The following is a 12,048-nucleotide window of genomic DNA, read 5'->3' on the forward strand; positions in this document are numbered from 1 at the left end:
AGAACCATGAGCCAAATAAACGTCTTTTCTTTATAATTAACCCAGCGTTAGGCATTCCTTTCCAGCAGTTTAAAACAAACTAACACAAGAGGCATTTAATTTGAGGGTCAAGAATTTCAGATTCATTTGCGTGGACTCTGTATCTCCATCTCAATTCTCAGAGTTTCCTCCTTCCCACCAGTTGTGTGACTTTCATTTAAAAGACACAACTAGGCTATGCATTCACCTATGCTCCAAGTCTATAACCCACAGCATCAATTTATGAGTTTGCTTTCCCCTGGTGTTTGCCCTTGCCTCCATAAATCTGATGAATTTCTTCTAGGGCCATTATAGGGATCTCTCTCCTTTTCTGAGAATGCCTCCACTTGATATTTTAAAGACTTCAAGTTCTTATTTTGTTTTTGCAATTTCTGGAGTAGAATCAGAACAAGCCAGCCTTATCCTAGAGTTTTTGTGATTATAATTTCCAGAGCAGTGGTAGTGATGGAATTAAACCATCACTTGGCCCTCCAAAGTCTTGCTTTGAACAGGCACTTCATGTCAAGTAATCACAGCTTATACATTAAGTAACTGTTTGGCCACTGCATACCATGGATAGATACTATCAATATCCCATCCTCACTGACAACAAAGTTATCAGTGTGTTTGATCCTGCTTCCCTCATTTAACAAACCCCAGATCCCCACTTTTTGGGCATCTAGTCTCTGCATCTACTCACAGTACCAAGCAGAGTATTAATTGGTAATGAATCAGTAAAACAGAAACAATTCTAGGTGTTTCAAATAGAGGCAATTTAATGTAGGCACTTGTTTACAAAATCATTGATAGAGTAGAAAAGATGAAAATACGCTAGAGAGAGAAAATGGTTTATGCATAAAGACCAAGATGTGGTAGTTGGTCCTGCTGGAGCCCAAGAGCTGTTGGTGCAGTGCACTGTAGCTGTTAGAACAACACCAGTGCCATTGAGCAGGACCAGGCCTCCATCCTCTGATTCTAGACACCAGCTGCTATAACTGCAGTTGCTTGACACCTCTTCAAGATACTAGGAAAATGGCTTCTGCCCTTCCTATCTCTGGCCAGTGCTACTCATTGGTGGAGGCTTAAGGGAAGTCAGGTGGTAAAGCGCCTGGGAAATGTAGTTTTTCAGGTTTTACCACTTTGTGCCAAAGAAGAGAACAAAGAAGGATAGGCAGGCATTCTTTCTCAGGAAGCCATTGGAAGATGTGCTTCTTGAAAATAAGAGAAAAAAAACAGGAAAGAGATGACCTTGGAAGTAGGAGGCAGGGGATTCAACACAAGAGGAGGCACTGGGAATGATCAGGAAGGTGGAAAATATGAGAAGGGAACCCAAGAGTGATGTTTTTTAATGTGCTGAGACTTACTGCTCTGTCAGTTTTGGGGAAAATTAATGGTGAATATATGGGGAGAAAACCAAAGCAATAAAAACCAAGGTTCTGGAGAAAGAAATGTTGTGAATGAAAGGCCACATAATCATGGTACACTATATGGCTCATTGTGATAACAGCCATAATGAGCTGATCGTTCAGTGTCTGACTTAATAAAAATGTGACAACACAAAGTTTAAAGGGAAGAGAAAAGCCATATGTTAGGATACGGGGAAAGGTGAAGAGAGCTAAATTTTCATCTTTTATATTAAAAATTCAATAGACAGATAATATTTAAAACTAAAATATAAAAAAATGTCAACATAAAGAAGTTATATAGATATGTAGAAAAATCTCAGAAAAAGAAAGTTAAATAGTTAAAAAATTTCTCCGAGGAATTGGTAGATGTGGATAGGGCAAGGAAATTTTGTTTTCCTTATAAGCCTTATAGTATTTAGCTTTTAAAAATGTATTTACTACAGGGGCTGGGCCCAGTGGCTCGCGTCTGTAATCCTAACACTCTGAGAGGCCAAGGTGGGTGGATTGCCTGAGCTCACAGCTTTGAGACCAGCCTGAGCCAGAGTGAGATCCTGTCTCTGAAAATAACCAGGGGTTGTGGCAGGCACCTGTAGTCCCAGCTACTTGGGAGACTGAGACAAGAGAATAGCTTGAGCCCAAGCATTTGAGGTTGCATTGAGCTGTGACAACACAGCACTCTACCAAGGTTGACTAAGTGAGACTCTGTCTCAAAAAAAAAAAATGTATTTACTATTTTACTTTGATAAAATGTTAACATAATTTTAAAGTCCACAAATGTTGAGATATTTTTTCCAGACTAAAAAATTATCATCTATGATTTATATTGCCACCAATGTTCTTTTGACCTCTTCTGAAGCTACGTTGTCAAAATCACACATTTGTACTTATCCAGTCTCAACACAGAAGGACTTGTGATTATTCAAGTTGTATTCGTAATTCTTCCATTTGAGGTTCCCTTCAGGTCTAATTCAGATAATAATCAATGTATTTTAAAATTTCCTCACCTATGATACTGAAAGGCCTATTTAAAGTTCTTTATATACATTCTGAATGACTCAATATTGTGCTGGGTGTTTTATTTCTTTAAGAAAAAAAGACTCTGTCTCCCAACTTTATTGTTTGTCAGATATTTTCTATTCTGTTTCACTAGCCACAGTTCCCCTGTGTATTCTGGTTTGATATCACTGTGGGAAAAGAAATCAAATTAAAGAACACAAATATGGCAAAAAATTCCAGCAAACAAATGGCCATTGTCCTAGGAATGCTGAGAATAGAGTGAGCTGGAAGAGCTTGGCAGGATCCGGCCCCATAGGAGTATTCTTACACAGCAGGACAACAAACTCCACTGGCGTTGGTCTCCTGGGTAAGGAAGATTGGATAGAACGGGCTTTGTGATGAGTGAAGAAAACTCTGTTTACAACCACAGTGTCACCAAAGCAAGGCCATGGCATGAGGAATGGTCTCTCTTCTTAGTTTAATGGAATGTCTACCGTCTTAACTTGGAGGTAAATCATCTTTTCTTTATTTTTCCTTGGTCTGCAATAAGAAATAAAAATAGAGGGGAGAGAAAGAAATTATGAGGAGGCTGAAAACTGAAGTAAAGTGGGTAATAAATAACATCATCTCATCCAGGATTCATCTTATAATGTGCTCTGGGTGGTGCTGCTCATAAGAAAGTGGGCAGAGCTTGTTGAATAACTAAAGTGGTTGAGGTCATTCCTATAATTCTCTTCTAGAATTGGAATTGGCCTAAATAAGTTCCTTTTTTTAGGGCATTCCACCCTTCTATTGTAATAGAGAATATAAATAAAGTCTAAATTTAATTCTATACCATCAGTACAAGATGATGATTTTAAAATCTAGACATTGCTATCATCAGGTCTGCCAATAGAATCTGAGAAATAACTTTTGCCTATGTTTATTTACTTTTCTTTCTTTCTTTCTTTTTTTTTTTTTTATAGAGACAGAGTCTCACTTTATGGCCCTGGGTAGAGTGCCGTGGCATCACACAGCTCACAGCAACCTCCAACTCCTGGGCTTAAGCGATTCTCTTGCCTCAGCCTCCCAAGTAGCTGGGACTACAGGCGCCCGTCACAACGCCTGGCTATTTTTTGGTTGCAGTTCAGCCGGGGCTGGGTTTGAACCTGCCACCCTTGGTATATGGGGCCGGCGCCTTACCGACTGAGCCACAGGTGCTGCCCCTGTTTATTTACTTTTCAACAGTTTAGGAAGTGAAGATCGCAACTAAAGCATTCGTGCAATTTGTATGTTTTCTCTACACCTTGTTTTTGTGAATGCCAAGATATTGCTGATAGTCATTGTAGAAATACTACTTCCTTCATTTTGTTGTTCCCAACCACGTCCTCTGGACCTGTTCCTATTTATAGTAATATTGGATCAGGCATAGGCTGCTTCTGGACACCTAGCTCCTCAAGGTTTCTCCTCCACCTGGAGGTGGCTGGTTCTGCCTAAGCTTCTGGACCAGTCCAGTCTGAGATGTGGTACAGCAGAGGCTCACACAAGTCATCCTGTGACTTGGGGGTTCCCTCAGACTCCAGGTGGAGGGGTACAGTCAAGTCAGCTGAGCTCTCACGTTCCCTACAACAACAGCAGCAGCAACCATAGCAGTAACAGAAGTAACAGCGATAACAACAGCAACAGCTACGGCAGCATCAGTGACAGCAAAAGCTGTAACAATAACAAAAGCAACAGCATCATAATCAACAGTAACACCAGCAGAAGCAACAACAGTAACTGCAATAGCAACAGCAGCAACAGTAACAACAGCAGTAGCCTCAAGAGGAGCAACAACAAAGCCAGCAACAGTGACAATGATAGCAATAGCAAGAGCCGCAGGAACAACTCGGGACAGCGTCATAGTCAGTAACAGTGACAACAGCAGCAGTAGCAGCAGCATCAACGATGTCAGCAATAGTAACAGCAGTAAGAGCAGCAACGATGTCATCCATAGCAACAGCAACAACAGCAACATCAGGAACAGCAGTAGCAACAACAGCAGTAATGACAGTAATAGTAAGAGCAGCAACAATGTCACCAGTAGCAGCAGCAACAGCAATAGCAACAGCATCATGATCAAGAACAGCAGCAACAGCATCAACACCCATAGCAATAGCAACAGCAGCAGCAACAGCAGCAATAGCAACAGCAGCAGCAACCACAGCAATAGCAACAGCAGCAACAACCACAGCAATAGCAACAGCAGCAACAGCAGCAACAACCACAGCAGCAGCAACAGCAGCAACAACCACAGCAATAGCAACAGCAGCAACAACCGCAGCAATAGCAACAGCAGCAACAACCGCAGCAATAGCAACAGCAGCAACAACCGCAGCAATAGCAACAGCAGCAACAACCGCAGCAATAGCAACAGCAGCAGCAACCGCAGCAATAGCAACAGCAGCAGCAACCACAGCAATAGCAACAGCAGCAGCAACAGCAGCAACAACCACAGCAATAGCAACAGCAGCAACAACCACAGCAATAGCAACAGCAGCAACAACCACAGCAATAGCAACAGCAGCAACAACCACAGCAACAGCAACAGCAACAGCAATAGCAACAGCAGCAACAACCACAGCAATAGCAACAGCAGCAACAACCACAGCAATAGCAACAGCAGCAGCAACAGCAGCAACAACCACAGCAATAGCAACAGCAGCAACAACCACAGCAATAGCAACAGCAGCAACAACCACAGCAGCAGCAACAGCAGCAACAACCACAGCAATAGCAACAGCAGCAGCAACCGCAGCAATAGTAACAGCAGCAACAACCACAGCAACAGCAACAGCAATAGCAACAGCAGCAACAACCACAGCAATAGCAACAGCAGCAACAACCACAGCAATAGCAACAGCAGCAGCAACAGCAGCAACAACCACAGCAATAGCAACAGCAGCAACAACCGCAGCAATAGCAACAGCAGCAACAACCGCAGCAATAGCAACAGCAGCAACAACCGCAGCAACAACCGCAGCAATAGCAACAGCAGCAGCAACAACCACAGCAATAGCAACAGCAGCAACAACCACAGCAATAGCAACAGCAGCAACAACCACAGCAATAGCAACAGCAGCAACAACCACAGCAACAGCAACAGCAATAGCAACAGCAGCAACAACCACAGCAATAGCAATAGCAGCAACAACCACAGCAATAGCAACAGCAGCAGCAACAGCAGCAACAACCACAGCAATAGCAACAGCAGCAGCAACCGCAGCAATAGCAACAGCAGCAACAACCGCAGCAATAGCAACAGCAGCAACAACCGCAGCAATAGCAACAGCAGCAGCAACAGCAGCAACAACCACAGCAATAGCAACAGCAGCAACAACCACAGCAACAGCAACAGCAACAGCAATAGCAACAGCAGCAACAACCACAGCAATAGCAACAGCAGCAACAACCACAGCAATAGCAACAGCAGCAACAACCGCAGCAATAGCAACAGCAGCAGCAACCGCAGCAATAGCAACAGCAGCAACAACCACAGCAATAGCAACAGCAGCAGCAACAACCACAGCAATAGCAACAGCAGCAACAACCACAGCAATAGCAACAGCAGCAGCAACAGCAGCAACAACCACAGCAATAGCAACAGCAGCAACAACCACAGCAATAGCAACAGCAGCAGCAACAACCACAGCAATAGCAACAGCAGCAACAACCAGAGCAATAGCAACAGCAGCAGCAACAACCACAGCAATAGCAACAGCAGCAACAACCACAGCAATAGCAACAGCAGCAACAACCACAGCAATAGCAACAGCAGCAGCAACAGCAGCAACAACAGCAGCAACAACCGCAGCAATAGCAACAGCAGCAGCAACAGCAGCAACAACCGCAGCAACAGCAACAGCAGCAGCAACCACAGCAATAGCAGCAACAGCAACAGCAGCAGCAACCGCAGCAATAGCAACAGCAGCAGCAACAGCAGCAACAACAGCAGCAACAACCGCAGCAATAGCAACAATAGCAACAGCAGCAGCAATAGCAACAGCAGCAACAACCGCAGCAACAGCAACAGCAGCAGCAACCGCAGCAATAGCAACAGCAGCAACAACCGCAGCAATGGCAACAGCAGCAACCGCAGCAATAGCAACAGCAGCAACAACCGCAGCAACAGCAACAGCAGCAGCAACAGCAGTAACAACCGCAGCAATGGCAACAGCAGCAACCGCAGCAATAGCAACAGCAGCAACAACCACAGCAACAGCAACAGCAGTAACAACCGCAGCAATGGCAACAGCAGCAACCACAGCAACAGCAACAGCAGCAACAACCGCAGCAATGGCAACAGCAGCAACAACCGCAGCAATGGAACAGCAGCAACAACCACAGCAACAGCAACAGCAACAGCAGTAACAACCGCAGCAATGGCAACAGCAGCAACCGCAGCAACAGCAACAGCAGCAACAACCGCAGCAATGGCAACAGCAGCAACCGCAGCAATAGCAACAGCAGCAACAACCACAGCAACAGCAACAGCAACAGCAGTAACAACCGCAGCAATGGCAACAGCAGCAACCGCAGCAACAGCAACAGCAGCAACAACCACAGCAATAGCAACAGCAGCAACAACCACAGCAATAGCAACAGCAGCAACAACCACAGCAACAGCAACAGCAGCAACAACCGCAGCAACAACCGCAGCAATAGCAACAGCAGCAACAACCACAGCAATAGCAACAGCAGCAACAACCACAGCAACAGCAACAGCAGCAACAACCGCAGCAACAACCGCAGCAATAGCAACAGCAGCAGCAACAGCAGCAACAACCACAGCAATAGCAATGGCAATAGTAACATCAGCCACAACAACAGCGGCAGCAACAACAGCAATAGCAGAAGCAACAATGTCAGCAACAGCAGCAATAGGATTAGCGACAACATCATGATCAACAGCAGTCATAGTGGTAACAGCAGTAGCAGTAACAACACCTGCACTAGCAACAACAGCAGCAACAGTAGCCATAGCAACAGCAACATCAGCAGCAGCAGCAGCAGCAGCAGCAGCAGCGATACAGTGGGTCAGCAAGAGCAGCGACAGCAGCCAGCCAGCATTAGCAGCAACAGTAACAGCAGCAATGAAAACATTAGCAACAACAGTTACAAGAACAGCAGCAGCAACAGTACCAACAATAACAATGGCAACAACAATAGCACAGCAAAGTCAGCAGCCTCACCGGCCACTGCAGACTGACTATTGACTAAATGCTTGGCTCTGCACTGGGGGATTCACTGCATTTTCCCATGTGAGAGCCCAGCCCTCTGCCGGTGAGGAAGCACGTGAGCCGTGGAATCTGGCTGCCAGGAATGAAACCTGGGCTTTGTCACTTACTACGTGGCTTTAAGCAAGTCCTCTCATATTTCTGGCCTGGATTTTTTTTTTTTCAGTTGCCATGGGATTAATAATAATACATATTTTACAGGGCCATTTCAAGGATTCTGTGAGGGAATACAGGCATACCTTGGAAATATTTCAGATCTGATTTCAGACCACCACAATAAAGCAAATTTTGCGATAGAGTCACCCAAAATTTGATTTCCCAGTGCATATTATAAAAGGTGTGTTTACATTACACAATAGTCTATTAAGTGTACAACAGCATAATGTCTTTAAATGTGTCTACCTTAGCTTTTGAATCCTTTGTTGTTAAAGAGCGCAAACAATCATCAGTTTTTAGCAAGTCATCTTTTTGCTGCTGGGGATTTTGTCTTGATGTTGATGGCTAGTGGCAAACTATGGTGGTGGTTGCTAAAGGTTGAGGTAGCTGTGGCAATTTCTTAAGACAAAATGAGAAGACAACAACATCCATCGACTCTTCCTTTCATGAAAGACTTCTCTGTAGCATGCAACGCTGTTTGACAGCAACTTACTCATTGTAGAACTTCTTTCAAAACTGGAGTCAGTCCTCTCAGACTGTACCACTTTTTATCAACAAAGTTTGTGCAACACTCATGATCCTTTATGGTCATTTCTACAGTGCTCACGGCATGTTTATCCTGTTTCTTTGCTCATCCATACGAAGCAACTCCTCATCTGTTCAAGTTTTATCCTAACACCGCAACAATTCAGTCACATCTTCAGGCTCCACTTCAATTCTGGTTCTCTTGCTATTTCCTCCACATCTGCAGTTACTTCCTTCACTGAAGTCTAGAACACCTCGAAGTCATCCAAGTCATGAGGCTTGGGATCAACTCCTGCCAAACTCCTGTAAATATTGATATTTTGACTCCTCCCACAAATCATGAACATTCTTAATGCATCTAGAGTGGTGAATCCGTGCCAGAAGCCTTCAATTTGCCTGGCCCAGATCCATCAGAGGAATCACCATCGATGGCAGCTATAGTCTTATGGAATGTATTTCTAAAATAATAAGACTTGAAAGTTGAAATTAAAGCATTGCTAGATCCATGGGCTGCAGAGTGGATGTTGTATAAGTATATTGCCAGTGAACAGTAATATTTTGAAAAGAATCTTTTTTTCTGAGCAGTAGGTCTCAACACTGGGCTTGAAATATTCAGTAAACCATGCTATAAACTAATGTGCTGTCATCTAGGCTTTCCTGTTCCATTTACAGAACACAGGCAACGTTGATTTAGCATAATATATAAGGGCCCTAGGATTTTCAGAATGGCAAAAGAACATTGGCTTCAACATGAAGTCACTGGCTGCATTAGCTCTTAACAGGAGAGTCAGCCTGTCTTTTGAAGCTTTGAAGCCAGGAGTTGACTTCTCTCTAGCTATGAAAGTCCTAAATGGCATCTTCTTCCCATAGAAGCCTGTTTTGTCTACAGTGAACATCTATTATTTCACGTGGCCATTATCTTAGTTAGAACTTCTATCAGGGTTCTCAACGACCATGTTGGGGATCGAACGACCCTTTCCCCTTTCTTAGATCTAAGACCATCGGAAAACACAGAGACACTGCTCCTCCTGTGTGGGGGTCACCACTACATGAGGAGCTGAATTAAAGGGTCACAGCTGAGAACCACTGTGATGATAACTTGCAGTGGCTTCTCCGCCAGCACCTCACCTTCACCTTGCACTTCTATATAAGGGAGTCGGCTTCTTTCCTTCAACCTCATGAACCAACCTCTGCAAGCTCAGATTTTTCTTCTGCAGCTTCTTTACCTCTCTCAGCTTTCATAGAATTGAAGAGAGTCCGGGCCTTGTTCAGGGTTAGGTTTTGTCTTAAAGAAATGGTGTGGCTGGTTTGATCTACTCAGCACACTGAAAGTCTCTCCACGTCAGCAAGAAGGCTGGTTTGCTCTCTTACCGTTTGTATGTTTATTCACTAGAGTGGCACTTTCAATTTCCTCAAGACCCTTTCCTGTACATTCTGAGCTTGGCTCACTTTGGCACACGTGGTCTAGCTCTCGGCCTATCTCACCTTTCAATGTGTCTTCCTCCCTGAGCTTAATCGTTTCTAGCTTTTGATTTGAAGTGAGAGATGTGTGACCCTTCCTTTCACTTGAACATTAGGATGCCATTGTAGGGTTAATAATTGGCCTAATTATCGTTACATTTCAGGGATTAGGGAGGCTGAGGAGTGGGAGAGAGATGGGGCGCGGCCGGCAGTGAGAACACAGGCCACATTCATAGTGTGCTTGCCCTTTTATGTTGGACGTGGTTTGCGATGCCCCAAAAGATTATAAAAGTAACATCACAGATCACTGTAACAAATACAGTAATAGTGGGAAAGCTTGATACACTGTGAGCATTACGATGCGGGGCTGCCATAAGCCTTCGCTTTACAAAGCACAGTAAAGGAGTCGTGCCTGTGAGCGGGAGGGCTGGACGGCGCCAGCTGAGCGCTGGTGGCGAGTGTGGGCTGCTCTATCCTCATTTCACAGAGAAGGAAAGGGGCTCAGGAGGCGAGAGTGGCATAGGGTGTGAGCCACACAGGTGCTGCTCATCACTAGGATAGGCCGGGCCCCCTCAGGGACCCCCAGGCTCTCGGCCCGCCCCGTCCTTTTCTGCCGGCTCTTGCCGGTGTCCACTCTGTTGTAACGGGTCAGCTCTCCGTGCCAACTGTGGTCTGCCAGACAGCCTCGCATCCCCCAGGCTGCACCTCCGCCCTCCGTCTGCAGCAGGCCCCTCTCCCCACCGTCCCCACCCGCCCTGTCTGAGTCTCGCCTCCCGCCATCCTCCAGCCTCACTCACACCGGTCTTCTACCTGAGAACGATGAACTGGGTTATGTAATACAAAAAAAAAAAAAAAGTGCAGCTCTTCATAGGACCATCTGTAGATCACATGAACAGGAAGAATATAGAAGAAGAAGAGGGACGCTCTTTGAACTACCTCTTTAGCCTGCTTTGAACCATTCTGACGAGAATGTAGGACTCTGCCAACTATCGGGGCATGTGTGTGTCCCTGAGCTACACTTCTCTGTCTTAAATCAACTCAGATCGTATTTTATTTTATTTTTATTTATTTATTTATTTATTTTTGAGACAGAGCCTCAAGCTGTCACCCTGGGTAGAGTGCTGTGGCATCACAGCTCACAGCAACATCCAACTCCTGGGCTCAAGTGAGTCTCTTGCCTCTGCCTCTCAAGTAGCTGGGACTACAGGCTCCCGCCACAACACCCGGCTATTTTTTTTCAGGTGCAGCCATCATCATTGTTTGATGGGCCCGGGCTGGATTCAAACCCGTCAGCTCAGGTATATGTAGCTGGCTCCTTAGCCGCTTGAGCCACAGGCGCCGAGCCTCAGATCATATTTTAAAATTTGAATTTCAATAAATAGTGTACATATTTATTTCTCTGTTTTCTAGAACAACTATAAAAGCTTCTATGAACAATAACAGTGGCTCTTGGACACTTATTGTCAAGCATTTTATACATGTGACCTTATTAATGTGTTTAAAAAATCCCGTGATTGGATACAGTTGTACCCATTTATGGGTGAAGAAACTGAGGCTTGGAGGCCTTATGGCCACCCAGATGGTGAATGTGAGGACATCTGTCAGTCTCTACAGCCCTGCTCCTCACCAGGCTGTTACTGCTTGATGCTGGAGCTGCCTGGGGAAGGAACTTGAATTAGGATGCTGCTGCAGGAAGCCCAGCATTTATTCCACAAATGTTTGGTAAGCTCCTCCTGTGTGTGCCAGGTCTTGTGTTAAACTGGGGATGTAACAGTGAATAGAATTTCATCTCTTATCTTGGAGGGGGGGGGTGTCCATGTGCGTGGGAAGCCGCGCTGAGATGGGGCATGGGCTGGGGGATGGTTGGGCTAGATATGGGGTCTCAAACTCAAATGTCTGTGTGCACCAAGGAGACCATAGGATGTGCCAGACACAATCGGCAACAGTGGGGACTGTGGCCTGCACAGAGGGCATGCCCTCCAGAAAGCCGACCCTCACTCAACTCCTAAAAATCACCAAGAGGAAATACCTGCTCCGTGTTATCAAATCTTCTAACTTTTTAAGCAGATCCTGGAAACCCAGTTTATGTGGAATTTCCCACTTAAAAAAAAAATACTGTGTGAGCCAAACAAAGCATTTGAGAACTTGGTGTCCTGCAGGCTGCCAATGTGTGACCTCCGGCCAGATTCCAAGGCCTCTTCCAATCTAAAGCTCAAGTTCTAGGAAAAGCC

General features: G+C 45.1%; 1 protein-coding gene across 2 annotated transcripts in view; it reads right to left on the reverse strand.

The window, feature by feature from the left end:
- Positions 1–767: 767 nt before the first annotated feature.
- Positions 768–12,048, reverse strand: part of SLC22A2 (solute carrier family 22 member 2) — a 34,534-nt gene continuing 23,253 nt past the window's right edge. For both annotated transcript variants that reach the window (XM_053592653.1, XM_053592652.1), the window contains one exon: positions 768–2,960. In XM_053592653.1, coding sequence (XP_053448628.1) covers positions 2,935–2,960 — 26 coding nt within the window. In that variant the 3' untranslated portion in view covers positions 768–2,934. The remainder of the gene's footprint in view (positions 2,961–12,048) is intronic.

Source organism: Nycticebus coucang, chromosome 5 (genome assembly GCF_027406575.1).
Source record: "Nycticebus coucang isolate mNycCou1 chromosome 5, mNycCou1.pri, whole genome shotgun sequence".
NCBI classification, from domain to species: Eukaryota; Metazoa; Chordata; class Mammalia; order Primates; family Lorisidae; genus Nycticebus; species Nycticebus coucang.